The 19,424-nt window shown below is 40.9% G+C and overlaps 1 protein-coding gene across 1 annotated transcript; it reads left to right on the top strand.

The window, feature by feature from the left end:
• The first annotated feature begins 6,007 nt into the window (after window positions 1-6,007).
• LOC126260470 (uncharacterized) lies at window positions 6,008-7,390 on the top strand. The gene has a single exon (XM_049957798.1). The coding sequence runs from the start codon at window positions 6,008-6,010 to the stop codon at window positions 7,388-7,390; it is 1,383 nt and encodes a 460-aa protein (XP_049813755.1).
• Window positions 7,391-19,424: the final 12,034 nt, after the last annotated feature.

Raw genomic sequence — 19,424 nt, 5'->3', positions numbered from 1 at the left:
GTCATTGACTTGGATGCGTGAGCCGTTAAGCTGATTGCGGATAATGCTCGCACTTGTCAGCTCTTGCAGTCTTCGGAATTCTGTGGATGTTATTTTTCCGAAAGTCAGATGGTATGTCATCATACTAACACATTCTATACACCGACGTTAATAGTCCTGTTGTTGCCACTTACCCCAATGATTTTGGAAATTATGATGGAATGTTAACATCCCTTCTACATTACTTAATCTTAAGTCTTAAATTCTGATTCCATTACTGGATTCCCTATCTCTTCTAAATCGGCTCCTGTTGCATCTTCTGTCACAACAGACGAATCTTCCCCCTCATAGAGACATTCAGTGTACTCCTTCCCCCATCCGCTCTCTCCTCTGCATTTAACAGTGGAATTGCCATTGCACTCTTAATGATACCACACTTGCTTTTAACTTCAGCGAAAGTAGTTTTGTCATACTCCCTACGACAATCATTTCTTATTCGATTTCTTCACATTTCTCATGCAGACCTTTCGTTCTGGCTTCCCAGCTCTTCCTGTTTATTTCACTCCTCAGCGATTTGTATTCCTGTACTCCTGAATTTTCGTGAACATTTTGTACTTTCTTCTTTCATCGATATAATGAAGTATTTCTTCTGTTACCAATGTTTTCTTCGCAGTTACATTCTTTGTATCTATGTTTTCCTTTGCAAATTCTGTGATTGCTCTTGCCAGAGATGTTCATTCGTCTTCAACTATGCTGCCTGCTGAGATATTCCTTATTGCTTTGACCTTAAAAAACTTCAAGCGTATCTCATCGTATCCCATTTATTTGCGTATTGGTTCTTCCTGACTAATCTCTTAAACTTCACCCTACTCTTCATCAGTACTACATTGTAATGTATAGTATATCTACCACTGGGTGCTCCTTAAAATCTACTATCTGATTTCGGAATCTCAGACTATGCTGTAATCTAACCGACATCTTCGCATGTCATCCAGCCTTCTGATTCTTCAACACAGTATTTGCTATTACTAGTTGAAATTTATTATAGATCTCAATTAGCCTTTCTCCTCTCATTCATTGTCCCAAGTCCATATTCTTCAAATAAGTTTTCTTCTGCTCCTTCACCTATAGCTGCATTCCAGTCCCCCGTGACTGTTAGATTTTCATCTCCCTTCATGTACTGTGTTACCTTCTCGGTATCCTCATATACTTCCTCTGTCTCTTGATTTTCGGCTTGCGACGTCGTCATTTGTACGTCATAGTTGGTTTGCTCTAGATTGTGATAAGAACAACCCTATCACTGAACTGTTTACAATAACACACTCTCTGCCTACCTTCCTATTCATAACCAATCCTACACCTCTTATACCATTTCTTCCTGCTGTTGGTATTACCCTATACTCAGCTGACCATAAATCCTTGTCTTCTTTCTATTTCACTTCACTGACCCCTACTGTACCTAGATTGAGCCTTTGCATTTCCCTTTTTAGATTTGCTAGCTTATCTGCCAGGTTCGATCTTCTGACACGCCAGGCCGCGCCTTGCATAACGTTATCCTTTCATTAGTTACTCAGTCTTTGTCTCATGGTCACGTCCTCCTTGACAGTCCAGTCCCGGAAATCCGAATGGGGGACTATCCCTGAATGTTTTGGCAAGGGAGAGATCATTATGACACTTTTTCAGTAGTAGGCCACATGACCTGTAGATACACGTTGCGTTTCTTTAATGCACTGGCTTTCGTTGCCTTCAGCATCCTCATGCCGTTGAACGATGCTGATTCTTCCGCATTTAGTGGTAGCTTCCCACCCTAAGCACAAGGGAGTTCCCTGGTTCTCTGTCCACTCCTCTGCCCTCTTTGACAAGACCGTTGGCAGAATGAGAGTGACTTCTTATGTGGATTGAGAATCAGTGTTGATGCCCTCTTTCCCGAAGTGTTTGGGTATTAACATCTGCCAACACATGCTGGTTATGGAAATTTACAATACCATCTCTGTTGAACCCTGCCTCATCGCTAAATAAAATCTTGGATGTGAGCAATGCAACTGTGGCACACTTCTGGAACAGCCAACCGTCGTCTGCTATGATGATCCTGTAGTCGTAAGCCCTGAACGCACTGTACATAATATGGGTATAGCAATTGTTCATGAAGCACTCCCGAGATAAGAGACTGAGACAAGCCCTCCACTGCTGCTAATCACCGCACACTGATCCCAGGGGTTCCTTTCAGACGCTCCTCCATGTCAGGTGCGTGGATTGTGCGGGTCTTCCATTGTCACTCTTCCGATGTACAGGGTACCAGTGTCCCTCAGATGCTGGAAAAGTCTGCCGAGCAGCTTATCAGAGGGCACTCTGCGCTGTCGAAATTTTTCAATGTAGAGGGAACGGGCTTGGAGGCTACGTCTATTTCCTAAACCATAGCAGAATGTCATTCCCGCCATTTCAGTCGTAGTCTTCCACTGCGAACAAGTGATCGAAGAGCTCAGGTGAGACCATCATCTTAAGGTGCCTTACGTATATCTGGGTGATATGTTACATGATTTCACACTCTATTAAATGTTGAACATTGTCCACTTTTGAGAAACAATGTAACTTAACTGGTCCGTTACATGTTGCTATGCAGTCTTTACTCTGTCCGAAAATATCTAATAAAATTCTAGTTTTACTTTTTTCTTATACGTCAGTGAGTCGTGCTTTAATAACTGTGCTGTTCTGTTTCTCATGTTCTATATAAATATAGTGAGCCTCATCACATATGTGATCTGTGAGAAACAGTGCTGTAATTTTAACATTAAATAACTGCAGTCCTGGCTAGCTGTAGAATTGTACCGAGGTCAGTTAAAACCGGATTGTAGCATGAATTGTGTGTGGACAACTTGAGACAGGAAAACTTGCCGTAGCAGAAAGGGAAATGAGTGCGTAAAACCTGGGTGTTATTGGGTTTAGTGAGAATCAATAAAAAAAAAAGTGGCCATTTCATGACCTAAAGAAGGAATGCTGTATGCTTTTCAAGGACAAGTGACCGAAACAGAAATTGTGCTGCGATTTGAGCAACTGTTTTATAGCTTACGTGCCCGTTAATGGCAGGATCATTTTATCAAATTCAATTCTTCACCACCTAAACAACGTAATTCGAGAAGATTTCAATGCTAAAATAGAAGATACTGCCCTGGACCCAAAATTAAAATCTGTGGTTGGACATAATCATCTAGACGAGAAAAATTAGCGAGGCAGCTACTTACTGATTTCTGTGTGAGTAACTACGTGACCGCGTGTAACATCTTGTTCCAACATCACCTGGTGACAGAGTTGGAAACCAGATTGCCTGCAGACAAGGGAGGAGACTGTAACTCCTGACTATGCAAGTGATCAAAGTGATCACGGTTTCCTACCCACGAAAATGCTGATTAATCTCAAATCTACCAAGAAGAGCAAACAAAGACAGCTAAGACTCATAAACTAAGATGCTCTGCTGAAATGTGGTGAACTCGTAAGACTAAAGCTCCACGTCATCACTCTTATAAGATAGCACGGGCATCACTATCATGGGACAGAATGAAAGAGGTTGTTTCCTCGTCAGTTTCGACATCAGCACGACTGGAAAGTGCAGAACATCTTTTGCATATCACAGTGCACAATACAACTAAATGAACAGAGCAGCAATCGGAAGAAAAGTAGCATCGACACTATTCGGGATCAAGACATAGGTAAGAACCTGTGCAGAGAAAGTCAAGGAACTTTAAGAGGGACAGATAACATTTGATTAACGATACCCGTGAAGAGATAGGAGAATATAACCACAGTCAAGTACGTGATCTATTTAAGAAACTCAAGAGCATAGACGGTGAACTCGATACTCGTGCTTGGGTGGTAGATGACGAGAATGGCAAACCTGTGGGAGACAAGGAAGACATTGTTGCGAAGTGGAAACACAACTGTGAAAATCTCTACTGTGGAGTTAACAACGGTATTGGCAATCAAGCAGTTGAACAACTTGCACTGGAACCTACAATCTTGCGCAGTGAGGTAGAGAACGCAGTTCAACATCTGAAGAATTAAACAATCTTCAGGTTTAGCGCGAAAATCATACAAGACGATTGAGGAAGTGGTGCAGGAAGTAATTTCGCTACCTTCTTTGTGTATATGACTGTGGGAAATTGGAGTGTAGCCAGAGTATTGGTAGAAGTCTCTCTTCGTCTCCCTACACAGCAAAAGGGAAATCAGAAACTGCTTTAACTACAGAGCAATTGCTCTCATATCAATACGCAAGTAAAATTTTGTTCTACATCTTGAACCAGCGTCTGAAGCCGCACATTCAGCCTTACATATTCAGAGAAACAAAGAGGTTCTATTGAAGAAAAAGGAACTTGTGAACAGATCTTCAAGATACGAGTAATAATTAAGAAATCGCATGCGTTCTGTGTTCCTGTTTTCATCTGCATCTTTGACTGTAACATGACAGCCTTTGACTGTGTTATCTGGTAGAAGTTGTGGCAGGTGCTTGGAGATTTCGGTATCCCACCACACCTGATAGCATTACTCACAGTCATTATCTTGCAGCTATGAAGACAAGTGCTGGCAAGTCTGATGTCTTCAGAGATTTCTGCGCGTTCAGAAAGTGTTGTGTCATTTCCCACCAACTGCAGAACAGCTTCGCACAACACGTCTTTAGGAATTATTAAGAACCTCCGATTTGCTGATGACATCGTAATTTGGCCAGCAGCTAAGATGAACTTACTTAGCTACTAGGAAATGTATGGTTTACATATGTATCTCAGAAAGTCCAAACTTTTGATAATTGGTAGAGGAGCACAGCTCCAACTCACAGATAAATTAAAGGAACTGGGAATCGCCCAATCTTTCATCCATCGTCTGTCAAGCATCTGCGACATTGGGAAGCTGTGAAAGTAAGCTGTGAAGATGAGAAGTCGGATCACGCTAGGGAGAGTGGCTTTGAAGAAGCTGAGAGAGATCTGTCAGAACAGAGTGATAGTGACCAGCATAAGGATCAGGCTTATTGAAACGCTCGTATTTCCCGTCTCCTTAATACTTGCGAAACAGACAAGGAGAGTATTGATGCATTTGAGCTTTGGTGATGGCGCAAGCTGCTGCTCATAAAATGGACCCAGATAAGAACAAACGTTTCCATTATCGAGTAGCTCACTGTCTCTAGGTGTTTCCTTCTCGTGTCAATAAAAAAAAAACGAAAATAAATTAATGGAAAGATAAAATCAATATCTCCTGTCAACATCTTCAGCAGGTTCTTAGAAAAGCTAGTAACCCTTTGGAATGGAGACGCTTGGTTCATGGGGTCAGGACGCTCAGGAATGAGCAGTACAACGTGTTTTGATGAAAGCAAGTAAAACGTAAAGCTTAACGTGCAGCTACCAGCGTGCTCAATAGAGAGCTAATAACAGTATCATTAACTAGGGTGTGGTGAGGAACCGTGATGGACCAACGGACTAAATTATCTCAGTTTTCATGTGACGTCTTTTAACGAAAATGATGTAAACAGAAGACAGAACACTGCTACTTCATAAATGTATCACAATGCTTGGTTTCTAGCTGTCGTCTCTTTAGAGTCACTCAATATTTGAAATGAAACGCTTTGCCGCGCGATTCTAAACAAAATTTGTGTTTTCTGGAAGTTATTGATTAGAAATTTTTTAAATCAATTCGTGTTAAATATTGAAGATAACAGTAATAACTTCTAAATTGGAAAACCACTGCGTAAACATTTTAGCCCCTACAGGTAACTACTTTTGTTTCCCAGAAAATTATCGCAGTTTCTATTGTCAAAGTTCATAGTCTGATGCGCTTAGGAAAATAAATACGTACAGTGTTTAGCCCATTAGTCTCCATATATGATATAAAGGTGTTCCTTGATAGACATATTGATTACATACGCCTTTCTTCTCGGTATAATGACAACTGATAAAATCAACCTACTCTCATTAGGTAAAGTACATCGTTGACGTGTTTATATTCTCTACGCGTGAGCTAGCACTCCATAGACTGCAGTTTAGTGAAAATGGCATCACCACAAGTGAACGCACTACGAGGCTTGCTTGGGGAACTTCGGATTTTTCTCTTTTTCTGTAAAATATTTGGTTGTGCTCCAGTTTACATTAACAGTGAGAACACTCGAGTGATAGTGAGTAGGAAGGCTAAATTTTACAATTTATCTGTAGCGCTGGTGCTCCTTTTCTATACCCTTTATGACTTAAAAGTAAGGCTGACAGACAAAACGAAATATTCAGACCGTTTATCGTTGTTCTGTGACTTATGCAGCCTTATATTTGCGACAAGCGCTGCTTTGACATTCATTCTGTGTAGCTGTACATTGAAGCAAAGAGATGTTGACACATTTTGCTTAAGGCTAATTTCGATGGACACATACATGAACCACATCAAGCACACAGCGTTACTGCGTTTGGGATCTTCCCACAAAAGGGCTACAGCCTCACTGAGCGTATATTTCACTGTTGCAACAGGTTATAGTTTTTTTCTTATAGAAAAGTCATATTATTTTTTGCCAGTAATGCGTGTTCTTTACATTCAGGCTCTGACAAACATCATAACGATACAGTTTCTTGTCTTCAATTTGCTCGCAAGAAGAGGGTTTGGGCAAGTCAATAAGTATTTACTGCAGCTGTTCGGTATGCATACAGAAGATGTGCTCACTATCAAGATTACAGAAGCATTATGCTCTTACTCAGTAAATAAAGCTTCGCAACGTGAGAAATATTTATTCGTTAGCTACATCCATTTACATACAACGTCAATAAAGACTGACGATGAAACACCTTTCAATGAAGCACTACAGAATTATGAAATTTTACTTACACGGAAAAGTTTCAAGCTGCTGAGAATGCTACGTAAAGTTTACTGCCTCCTTCATCAAACCGCATTGTCTGTAAACAATGCTTACGGTGTGCAAAACCTGGTAGAAATTTCCAGCTATTTTGTAGGTATTGTCGTGAACATGCACTTACTTGCTGTCAGTGTATTTGATTCAGGTGGTAGTCTGCGAGAGCCACTGAAAACACACAAGTTACTTAGGTTGTCACTATGGACTGGCCTGATGGTTCTTCGCTTGATGATCATAGCCTACAGCAGCGAGATGATTGTTCAGGAAGCTAACCGCACACAGCGGCTGGTCACCAAACTTCAGATGTTACCAGTGCCTGCTGGTAGTGGCTGCCAGGAAGAGCTGCAGCTGTTTGAGGAACAACTGGCGCGCAGTCCACTACACTACAGCGCAGCTGGGTTCTTCACACTGGATGTGTCGTTGCTGAAGAGTTTCGTGGCAGCTATAACGACCTATTTGGTCATCCTCATCCAGCTAGAAATTCCTGATACAAATAAGCAGCAGTACAATGTTACTGGCTCCGTTTCTCAAGGAGGGGGATAAGATGTCAGTGAGTTATGATAAATAATAAGATAAAACTTTGTTGGGAGACTTTCATGTATATTTCCATTAAGTTACATTTTTCATATTTTGAGCCTAAAACTATCGTCGGCAATAATGAACTTCGCAACACGAGTGAGAGTCCTATTACTATTAGTTGAAATAAATGTTGATGCTTGACAGTTTGCAAATAAGTAATTATCATGCATTGTGACCCACATGACCATTACCATTCCCAGTTACAATACCTGTACATCATTGTTTTGATTTACCATTAATCATAAAGGCCGTTTGTAGGTACAGTAAAATTCATTAGTTATACAAAGTATTGAATGAAATGCCTATACTCTCAGTCACTTAGGTTTATGGTGCATTTCTAATATTCATTAAATTGAGGAAGTAAAAGATAATAATTTGAAATTTATTAGAAATTATGAATAATATTTTTGAAATTATGTAACTAGATATACTGAACTGTGAAAAAGAACTGAGATATATAACACAATAAATATGATCTAATAATAAAAATTGTTTTATCTCCAAACCACCTTGTGCCACTTTTTGATAATTAATAAAAAGTAGATTTCTTAAAGTAGTCCAAATTTGAAACATTCCTATTAAATACGAAATTAGGCATAATAAATGTGCAACGCTGTCTGCTTCTGTGATGGTAGTGCCTCTGAAAACATAGGATCATGTCATATGGTAGAGAAAGTACTCTTCCCAGATGAAATAATGGTTGGAAAGAAACAAGTTAGCTACAGCAACTGAAAATGTCATCATAACATTTCTTTACTAAAACTGGATGTAAAGTTTCTTAACAGATATAATCTTCGCGACTTGTGTGTGTGTGTATGTGTGTGTGTGTGTGTGTGTGTGTGTGTAGTGTGTAGTGTGTAAGAGAGAGAGAGAGAGAGAGAGAGAGAGAGAGAGAGACATTCAGAGTGAGAGGAAGAGGGAGGGAAATACACAAAGGTGAATGTTAGTTTCACACAAACAGAAAGATATGACTCACTGTTTCCCAAATTGTGCAAGTTGGTTCTCAGTGTTTGACCACTTTCGACTCCAGTTCAGTACTGAATACATTCTTCTATGGACATCGTTAGTCATAAGACACATTTGTAACATTAGCTGTAGAAATATCAGATCTACTACTTGACAAAGTATCGTTATCTACCTCAAGATAAATATTCAACAGTTTCTTCTCTCTTCTTCAAGAACACCTATTTTCCAAAAGTAGTCTCAAAGACTACTGGAGTGAAAAATAACATAAGCATGATGAAAGGACTCTGTTACTTTATTTACATTCAGGTGGTGATGAATACGAATCTACATCTAGAATAATACTCTTGTTTGGACTTGGTGTCTTATAGTGATGTAGTTTAATATGTAATGATTGAACATTTTGTTGAAGTTTTCCAGCATGTTGTGATTCGGATTTCAACTATTGCTAGAACAGTTTCTCACAGCTAACATGTAACAAATACTGAACAAAAAGTAGGTGGTTTTCTCGACTTCTTAAAAGAGTCTTAGTGAAAATGCTGTACCAAAGAAAGCAATAAGAAACAGAGATGGACTGCTACCAACAGTACAAGGAAATTACGGGAAATGATATATCTATTAAAAAATTTGAATGTAGCAAAAGTTTACATTAGTACAGTCAAATTACGAGAAATGATATTTTTTAATAGAATCTGAATGTAGGAAATTGTTTAGCTTTAGTTTTGAATGTATTGTATTGGTGACGTGCTAGATTTACTGCGTATTTAAATGAGCTTTATACACAAAAGATAAATCTGTTTTTGTTGAAAGGTGATTATTGGTTTACATCTAAATGTGTTCTGGTAGTACCATGAGATTATGGCTGCCAAGGATGTTAATTTTATGTCTACTGATGACGCCAATCATATTAGGTAGACGACAATTCAAACAGGTTTAATTATTCAAAAATTATTCAGTGAGAATTCTGGTATAACGTGACTGTCATCCTTTAAACTATCAATATGCCGCTACTGAAGTCACTGGTATATTGAATGTGATTTTCACTAGGCTGTATGGTTTAAAGGACTACGTTCATTAACACTAATGTCGATGTCCACCCTCCACAGATGTTAATTTTATGTCTATTGATGACGCCAATCATATTAAGTAGACGACGATTTAAACTGGTTTCATTATTCAAAAATTATTCAATGAGAATTCCGGTATAATGTGACTGTCACCCTTTAAACTATTAATATGCTGCTACTGAAATCACCTGATGAAGTGGGGTCGTTTGTGTACCTCAACGATACAGATAACTGTACCCTAAGTATCATCATAATAAAGGATATCTGTGGAGAGATCAGGCTAACCTGTCATCTCTGAAGAGGGGTTCCAGTTTTTCCAGTAGTCCCAAGTGGATCAGTCGGAATGATTGGCTGATATGGTCTTCTATCTTTAGTCAATACGGCCTTGCTATGTTGGTACCACAAACAGCTGAAAACAAGTAGAAACCACAGGCTTTGTTCCTCCAACGGGCATATGGTGATGACCTCTGCTGAAATAAAATATTCTGAGCACTATATAGTCCCTCCCCTCCCCCCCCTCACCCTCATTCGATTCTCTGGTCAAGTAGTACTTGGGGGGTTGTCATCACCAAGAGACACGGAACTGGAAGTCTATGGGTCAGAGGATGGAGACTTAGACCGCTTAATCGCATAGGAAGGCTGGAGAATTTTAAAAGAGGAAATGAAGACGCTGAAGTTTATGTATTTGAGAGAAGTACTCTTGCGTTTTTGTGATGGTAACATTTAGATTCTTGCAGTCTGTGGTACAGTAGCCATTTGTTTGTTAGGTTTGGATGGCCACTGACCGGTGACAACAGCTCGATCAGCTGTGAGCCTCAATTGTTGAAGCAACAGGAGACTAGCAAGTTGCATATGTAGCTTCTATGTTTGTTTTCACAGTTTAATTTTCACGTCAGTAAGATGGGTATACGGACAGTGTACGTGCATGCTCCCTGCAGACACAGGAGGACTTGATCGCGGTTCAACAACAGCTGAAGACACTAATGACCACAATAAGCCGTGTAAAGACTGCTGCCTTGGGGTGTGATGGCAGTGGGGATCCATACTCACTGCACAGTGAGTAGCAGGTTGTTATATGGTTGCGTTGCGTGAGGCGGGGAGAGTCATTGTAGAAGTGGACAGGTGGTCACTCCTTCAACAGTGGTTACTATAGGCGAGATGGAGTAAGAAGCTGTTGCTCGCTTTCAACACAAAGCACTAACGGCTGCAAGCGAGAAAAGTAGGCACCTATAGACGTGTGACAACCTTAAACCTTGCGGCACTGCCAAGCAGACGTTTACAAAACAGCGCTGCGATATTGGTTGACACGGGATCGCAAGGCTGCCGCACCCAGGCCACTGAAAATGTCAGGGATTAACTTATGCAACTGAACAATAGTTCAAATAAATGATTGAAATTCAGTCGAGAGCCACATTAAGAATTGCACTTTATTTACTGGCAGCGACTAGTTTTAGTCATTATGTCCATTTTTCAAACCATCCACTTTTGTGTGAAATTAAAACATAGCGAAATACACATTCTTGGAAACAGCCACTGCAAACAGTCTAGAATCGCACACATAATAAATAGGCTATTCTAAACAGCACAGAAAGAAGTCAACTGTTATTGGAAGCACCAATGTTAGCCACATTTATCTGCCTGGCTAGCCACGCGGTCTAACGCGCTGTTTCCCGAGCGGGAAGGCGTGCCGGTCCCCAGCACGAATCCGCGCGGCGGATTAGTGTCGGGGTCCAGTGTACTGGCCAGCCTGTGGATGGTCTTTGAGCGGTTTCCTATCTACTTCGGCGACTGCGGGCTGATTCCCTTTATTCCGCCTCAGTTAAACTATGTCGGCGACCGCTGCACAAATACCGTTTCCATGTACGCTTACACCATAATTATTCTACCACGCAAACATTTGGGGTTACACTCATCTGGTATGAGAAGTTCCAGAGGGTGGGGTGGGGGGTGCACTGGGGGCCGAACCCCACATTAACATTGGGTTCGGTGTGGGGCAGCGGTGGTGTGGGTGGACTATTGTGGCCTGTTGTGAACCATTGAGGGCTACGGCGAGACGAAGCCTTTCCGTCGTTTTCTAGGTCTCTGGTATAATACATACCTACATGGATACATACATAGCTACATTATGCAGCCATTAAGGAAACAACATCCAGAGTGGGAAAGAACTCCGACGTGCACGTTATGCAGCCCTTTATAAATAACATCCAGTGCTGGAAAGAATTTCAATGTACACTCACAAAGAGAGGTCCGCAGCGGTCGGATCGATTTTTCAAACCATCTGTGCTGTTATGTAAGTTAAGATCCCTGGTGTCACACACTGTGGCCAGTCATCCTGGTGGGCCCTCGTTTGCGCGTAACTGACGAAAAAAAAGTCCAGAATTTTGTGTGACACTCAATAGCGTTAAAAAAAGTTATTCCATGTAGCCTGGTTTCGTGACGTAATGGATAGAAGATTGCAATCTCTGAAAGCAACGTCAACAACCTTCAGTTTTCGCGTAGTTCTGGAAAAATATTAACAAATATAGCCGATTTAGTTGCCGTGTGGTTACAGCGTGAACACATGCCTGAACAGAGCTCCAGCGAGTGAGTGAGGCAGAGTAATCGGAGGCACAGCAAGTGCCGGCGGACAGCCTTTCACTCTGACAGCGGCTTCAGAAACCTTTGCAGAAAGACTGAAGGAAAAGATGCCAGTTAACAGAGTATATACCATACAGTGCATCTTTGACTGGACTGCAGTTGAACTTCACCATTTGAAATTCATGAATGGATCTTCAAAGAACTCGGAGTTGTAGAATGTGATATATTACGTATTCAGTTGGATGTAATTCAGAATTCTGTGTTCATCAAACTTAAATATATTGAAAACTATGAGAAACTCGTGACTGCAGGTGTCAATACCAAGAAATTAAAGCACCTTGACAGATCTGTTAGTGATGTTAGTGCAGTACGTGCAGGTTATGGAATTAGGAATATAAAATCTTATAATGTATGTTTTGAATGCCCAAATGAGGTGATAGCGTGGTAACTTAAACAGTACGGGACTATTTTTAAAATTGAAAATGATATATGGTCGGCACTTTCCGATATCAAATCGACAGTGGTGTACGAAATGTTCGGATGGAGTTAAAAGACAAATTCCGTCTTATGAATTAACGGAGGAAATATGGCATCTATATTATATAGTGGGGAAGCGTAGACATGTTACACTTTTCATTCTGCTGGTCACCTGTGTACGAATGTACTAAAAGAATAGCGGTGCTGCTCTCCACGGAACGAAACGATACCTTTTTGGAGACAGTGAGGTTCCTAGTATTTATGCGTAAGTAGAGAATAGGACAGTGGCGTATACTTCATTGCCACCAGCTATCACGATTGTAGTGCGTGATTCAACTAAACCTGCACAGGAAATGGTAACGAAAATTTAGAAACCAGTAGCAGAATACGAAGAAATCACACCACTCTCAATAGAGAGCCCAGCTTTGAAAATCTTGCAGAAAATCGCACTAATAGCAAAGAAGATACATGCAATGAAACAAAATCAAATTCAAAAGTTGCAAATAAAATTGGAAAAACTGAGGAAACTAAGACATGTGATGAGCCGGGACCGCAGATGAAGGTAGCGTTACCTCCGAAACTGATGTTCCCCAGACGACTAAGTCAATCGAAAATACAGCAGACAAACCGAGAAGGAGAAAGCAAAAACGGGCGGTCGGAAACCCTGTGCCCTCTGAATTTCCAGATAATATTACTGAACAGTCTGTTACATGCTCATGTTACATGAAAAATGTCACATACGAACAACCTGAGCCCGCATCTCGTGGTCGTGCGGTAGCGTTCTCGCTTCCCACGCCCGGGTTACCGGGTTCGATTCCCGGCGGGGTCAGGGATTTTCTCTGCCTCGTGATGGCTGGGTGTTGTGTGCTGTCCTTAGGTTAGTTAGGTTTAAGTAGTTCTAAGTTCTAGGGGACTTATGACCACAGCAGTTGAGTCCCATAGTGCTCAGAGCCATTTGAACCATTTTTGAACAACCTGATAAAGAATGAAGCCAAATTCTATCAGGAAAAACGAAAGAATCAAGATCCCCATCAGGTAAAAGGAAAAACAAGATCAGAAGGCAGGTATGTTAAGAAATCCGTTCGAGCATCTGAGTTCGACTTTACGGTTTCAGTGATGAGTGAAATGTAAAACCAATAGTGGTGGGCAGACGACATAGACGGTGAGGTGTCCGCATAGCCTAACAATAACAATAAGATAACCAATGTTACTAAGAAAGTTGCTCTTAACAGCTTGTTAAAGAAGATTAAATGTCATTTAGCTTTAGTACAAGGAGTCACAAACGAAGCAGCTAATCTAATTGTTGACTTTACAGTAATTTCAAACATTGTCCCAGTGTCTACATCTGCTAGCGACATTATACTACATCGTGATAATATAGAAAAATTTAAGTGCCCGTTTTTCCCGCGCGCCGTTCGAGAATGCAATGGTAGACAGACAGCTTGAAGGTGGTTCATTGAACCCTCTACCAGGCACTTTATTGTGAATAGCAGAGTAATCAAGTAGATGTAGATGTGATATTGAATTAAAGAATGTAGAATTTTTACCGAACACACGTGGAGTCGCTTGTACCATTTACGATGTAACTCTTGTGAACGTTATGCTCCCTCCGGTAGTGAGAACAAAGCCAATTGAAGCCACTTCTTTTTGTCAAGATCATTGCCACTTACTTCATAGAAATATTTATAAACTTGTCATCGGTGTCGATTTCAACGGTGTAATTAGTAATAACGATCAGAAATATGTTCCAAACGAGTGCAATGAACTTAAAGCACTGGTTGACAATTACCATCTTGAAGAAACTTGACGAATTTTGAACCTCAACCAAACCAAGTATACTCATTGTTATGCTAATGGACATAACAGATTTGATGGGGTACACATATTATATTCAGTCCTAACTCAAATAGCTAAAACTGAAACAAAACCGGTGATATTCTAAGATCATTGCAGCTACATATGCAAAAATAAATTATCGAAAACACATTAAACATTTGGAGTACACATTTGACACAAAATTTATGGTTACACAGCATGCGGTACACAGAAAGTGGTGACACGCTCAAAGCACATTGGAATGGTGGGTAACGCAAGTTAAGCCCGCTATTCGAAATTTACTTATCAACTACAGTGCCGAGAAAGTTCACTGGCTCCAGTGAACTTCACAGTTCTATCGGAGTTGTCTGCAAGATCACTTTAATAAAATAACTTTTCAGAAGACCTTACTACCGAGATTGAGACAAATGAGGGCAAAACTTTTATGTGACCTCTGGAAGAAAACTGAAGGTACCTTTATAAGGAGTTAACTAGTAGGTGACAACGCGAAAGAACCTATTTCTATTTACTATTTAGACAGGGAACGAAAGAGACGCAGGAATTGTTTTATAAAACAATGAAAAAATTTAAGGCAAACCCATTCAAGAAAGCGACGACAACCCATCCGCAATAAAGGATTTTCTTCAGGAAACGTTACACATGCTTAGGGAAAACGATCGGGTGCATCTTGCTGAGCCCTTCACTTCAGACGAAATTGAGGAAGCACTAAAAACTAGTTCTAAAGTAAAATCTCCAGTAGTGGATGGGGTTTCTGTGGAATTTTATCTGAAGTACTTTAGTACTCTAGAGGAAGTTTTACTAGATATTATTAATAAAAACAGTAATGGTGTCGACATAGCGGAAGAATTTCTAAGGGGCGCACTACACTGATAATAAAAACTAAAGAAACACCAAACTTACAGAATCTACGTTTGATCACATTACTCAACATTGACTATAAACTAATAACTCGGTGCTTTTTTGGGAGATTAAAGTAAACAATGACAAATTGATCAGTCTCTATTAAATGTGTTCCGTTCTGGGCACAAGCATATATGAAGCCTTACTAGCACATGGAGATTGCATTTTATACACAAAAACTGACGTAACAAAGGAAGTAGCGATTTAATTAATAGACTTTGAAAATACTTTGAATAGGACTAGTAATACACATCAGAAATAGTCATGATTAAAATGGGTTTTGCGGCAATTTCACGAATCGAACTCATAATATTTTGTGCAACTCTGTGTCACAAGGCATTATTAATTGTAGATTAAGTGAGAAAATTCCCATCAAAAGATTAGTCAGTCAAGGTGGTCCGTTATCTCTGGCGTTATATGCATTAGCTTTAGATTCGCTCCTCTGTACCATACGTTGTGAGTGCCAAGGAATTCCAAGAGGGAATGAACGGCTCACATGTAGAGATTACGACGATGATTGGGGTGTTTTCATGAAAAACTCTCGGGATGCTGACACCTTACATAGCATTTTGCGACAGTGCGAAAAAGCTGCAGGTGCTATTGTCAACCCCACAAAGACTATGATGTTGCCAGCTACAAATAATAAGTGGAGCACTGCCAAAAGTCAACACCCAGCAATAGGCGTTATTGTGGCAAATAACCCACAAGGAAATGATGCGATTGCGGTAGTAAAAATCCACGCTAGTAGAAATTTTGCTATGATAGAAAAAGTCGAGCTGTGCAACTCACAAACAGTCGATAATTCCTGGCACTTAGCTCAGGTCCTCCTGATGCCTACAAAAATAGGGCTGCACAGCAAGCGAATACAGGTTTATTTGGAAGGGGGAAATCTTTAAAGTTTCTGTGCCGACCCGCATCCTCACCTTAAATGTGGTCGAGATGGAATCTGAGTTCAGTTTTATAGAGAGTTCTCTGTGACGTTGGCCGTTTATGTAGCTGGTCTTCCTCGTGAATCTCTTGCCCAGCACAAAGTTCCAAGTGACTAGAAGAAAGTGCATGTGTTTCTTGTATATGTTGTTGTGGTTGTGGTCTTCAGTCCTGAGACTGGTTTGATGCAGCTCTCCATGTTAGTCTATCCTGTGCAAGTTTTTTCATCTCCCAGTACCTACTGCAACTTACATCCTTCTCAATCTGCTTAGTTTATTCATCTCTTGGTCTCCCTCTACGATTTTTACCCTCCACGCTGCCCTCCAATACTAAATTGGTGATCCCTTGATGCCTTAGAACATGTCCTACCAACCGATCCCTTCTTCTGGTCAAGTTGTGCCACAAACTTCTCTTCTCCCCAATCCTATTCAATACTTCCTCATTAGTTATGTGATCTACCCATCTAATCTTCAGCATTATTCTGTAGCACCACATTTCGAAAGCTTCTATTCTCTTCTTGTCCAAACTGTTTATCGTCCACGTTTCACTTCCATACATGGCTACGCTCCATACAAATACTTTCAGAAATGACTTCCTGACACTTAAATCTATACTCGATGTTAACAAATTTCTCTTCTTCAGAAACGCTTTCCTTCCCATTGCCAGTCTACATTTTATATCCTCTCTATTTCGACCATCATCAGTTATTTTGCTCCCCAAATAGCAAAACTCCTTTACTACTTTAAGTGTCTCATTTCCTAATCTAATTCCCTCAGCATCACCCAACTCAATTCGACTAAATTCCATTATCCTCGTTTTGCTTCATCTTATATCCTCCTTTCAAGACACTGTCCATTCCATTCAACTGCTCTTCCAAGTCATTTGCTGTCTCTGACAGAATTACAATGTCATAGGCGAACCTCAAAGTTTTTATTTCTTCTCCATGGGTTTTAATACCTACTCCGAATTTTTCTTTTGTTTCGTTTACTGCTTGCTCAATATACAGATTGAATAACATCGAGGATAGGCTACAGCCCTGTCTTACTCCCTTCCCAACCACTGCTTCCCTTTCATGTCCCTCGGGTCTTATAACTGCCATCTGGTTTCTGTACAAATTGTAAATAGCCTTTCGCTCCCTGTATTTTACCCCTGCCACCTTTAGAATTTGAAAGAGAGTATTCCAGTCAACATTGTAAAAAGCTTTCTCTAAGTCTACAAATGCTAGAAACGTAGGTTTGCCTTTCCTTAATCTTTCTTCTAAGATAAGTCGTAAGGTCAGTATTGCCTCACGTGTTCCAGTATTTCTACGGAATCCAAACTGATCTTCCCCGAGGTCGGCTTCTACTAGTTTTTTCCATTCGCCTGTAAAGAATTTGTGTCAGTATTTTGCATCTGTGGCTTATTAAACTGATTGTTCGGTAATTTTCACATCTGTCAACACCTGCTTTCTTTGGGATTGGAATTATTATATTCTTCTTGAAGTCTGAGGGTATTTCGCCTGTTTCATACATCTTGCTCACCAAATGGTAGAGTTTTGTCAGGACTGGCTCTTCCAGGGCCGTCAGTAGTTCCAATGGAATGTTGTCTACTCCGGGGGCCTTGTTTCGACTCAGATCTTTCAGTGCTCTGTCAAACTCTTCACGCAGTATTGTATCTCCCATTTCATCTTCATCTTGTATATAACAAACGCAAAAGAGTGGATCCACATAATTACAGATCAATTTCCTTAACAACGGTTTGCAGCAGATTTCTTGAACATATTCGGAGACTCAATAACATACACTATGTGATCAAAAGTATCCGGACACTTGGCTGAACATGACTTACAAGTTCGTGGTGCCCTCCATCGATAAAGCTGGAATTCAGTATGGTGTTGGCCCAGCCTTAACCTTGATGACAATTTCCACTCTCGCAGGCGTATGTTCAATCAGGTGCTGGAAGGTTTCTTGGGGAATGGCAGCCCATTCTTCACGGAGTGCTGCACTGGGGAGAGGTATCGATGTCGGTCGGTGAGACCTGGCACGAAGCCGGCGTTCCAAAACATCCCAAAGGTGTTCTATATGATTCAGGTCAGGACTCTATGCAGGTCAGTCCATTAGAGGGACACTATTGTCGTGTAACCACTCCGCCACAGACCGTGCATTATGAACAAGGTGGTAGATCGTGTTGAAAGATGCAATCGCCATCGCCGAATTGCTCTTCAGCAGTGGGAAGCAAGAAGGTGCTTAAAACATCCACTTAGGCCTGTGCTGTGACAGTGCCGCGCAAAACAACAAGGGGTGCAAGCTGCCTCCATGAAAAACACGACCACACCATGACACCAAGGCCTCCGAATTTTACTGTTTGCACTACACACGCTGGCAGATGACGTTCACCAGGCATTCGCCATACCCACACCCTGCCATCGGAGCGCCACATTGTGCACCATGAATCATCACTCCTCACAACGTTTTTGCACTGTTCAGTCGTCCAATGTTTACACTCCTTACACCAAGGGAGTCGTCGTTTGACATTTACTGGCGTGATGTGTGGCTTATGAGCAGTCGCCCACTATGCAATTCATGTTTTCTCACCTCCCGACTACTGTCATAGTACTTGCAGTGGATCCTGATGCAGTTTAGAATTCCTGTGTGATGGCCTGGATAGATGTCTGCCTATTACACATTCCGACCCTCTCCAAATGTAGGTGGTCTCCGTCAATCAACAGACGACGTCGGCCTGTACGCTTTTGTGCTGTACGTGTCCCTTCATGTTTCCACTTCACTATCACATCGGAAACAGTGGGCCAAGGAATGTTTAGGAGTATGGAAATCTGACGTAAGACGTATGACGCAAGTGACACCCAGTCACCTGACCGCGTTGGAAGTCGTGAGTTCCACGGAGCGCCCCATTCTGCTCTCTCACGATGTCTAGGCGACAGCACAATGCATCTAATATGAAAAACGTATGTTTTGGGGGTGTCCGGATACTTTTGGTCTCACAGTGTATATTTCCTTGAGATGGATGAACTTCTTTCCATAATCAGTACTGATTTAGACATTATCATTTGGTCGAAACACAGCTAGATAAATGATTGCGCATTCATGTCAAATAATTAGTTCAGCACCTTTAAAGAAGTTTACCAAGAGGACTATTTTTGGAATCTGTGTCTTGGGCACTGGCTATATTTAAGAGTAATTTCAAAAGTGAAATGAGCAGTTTTTCCATCAAATAGAAGTTTGGAAGCAATGTGCGATGATGATACACCGACA

The sequence above is a fragment of the Schistocerca nitens genome, chromosome 5 (genome assembly GCF_023898315.1).
Source record: "Schistocerca nitens isolate TAMUIC-IGC-003100 chromosome 5, iqSchNite1.1, whole genome shotgun sequence".
NCBI classification, from domain to species: domain Eukaryota; kingdom Metazoa; phylum Arthropoda; class Insecta; order Orthoptera; family Acrididae; genus Schistocerca; species Schistocerca nitens.
This window is presented reverse-complemented; position numbering and strand designations above follow the sequence as displayed.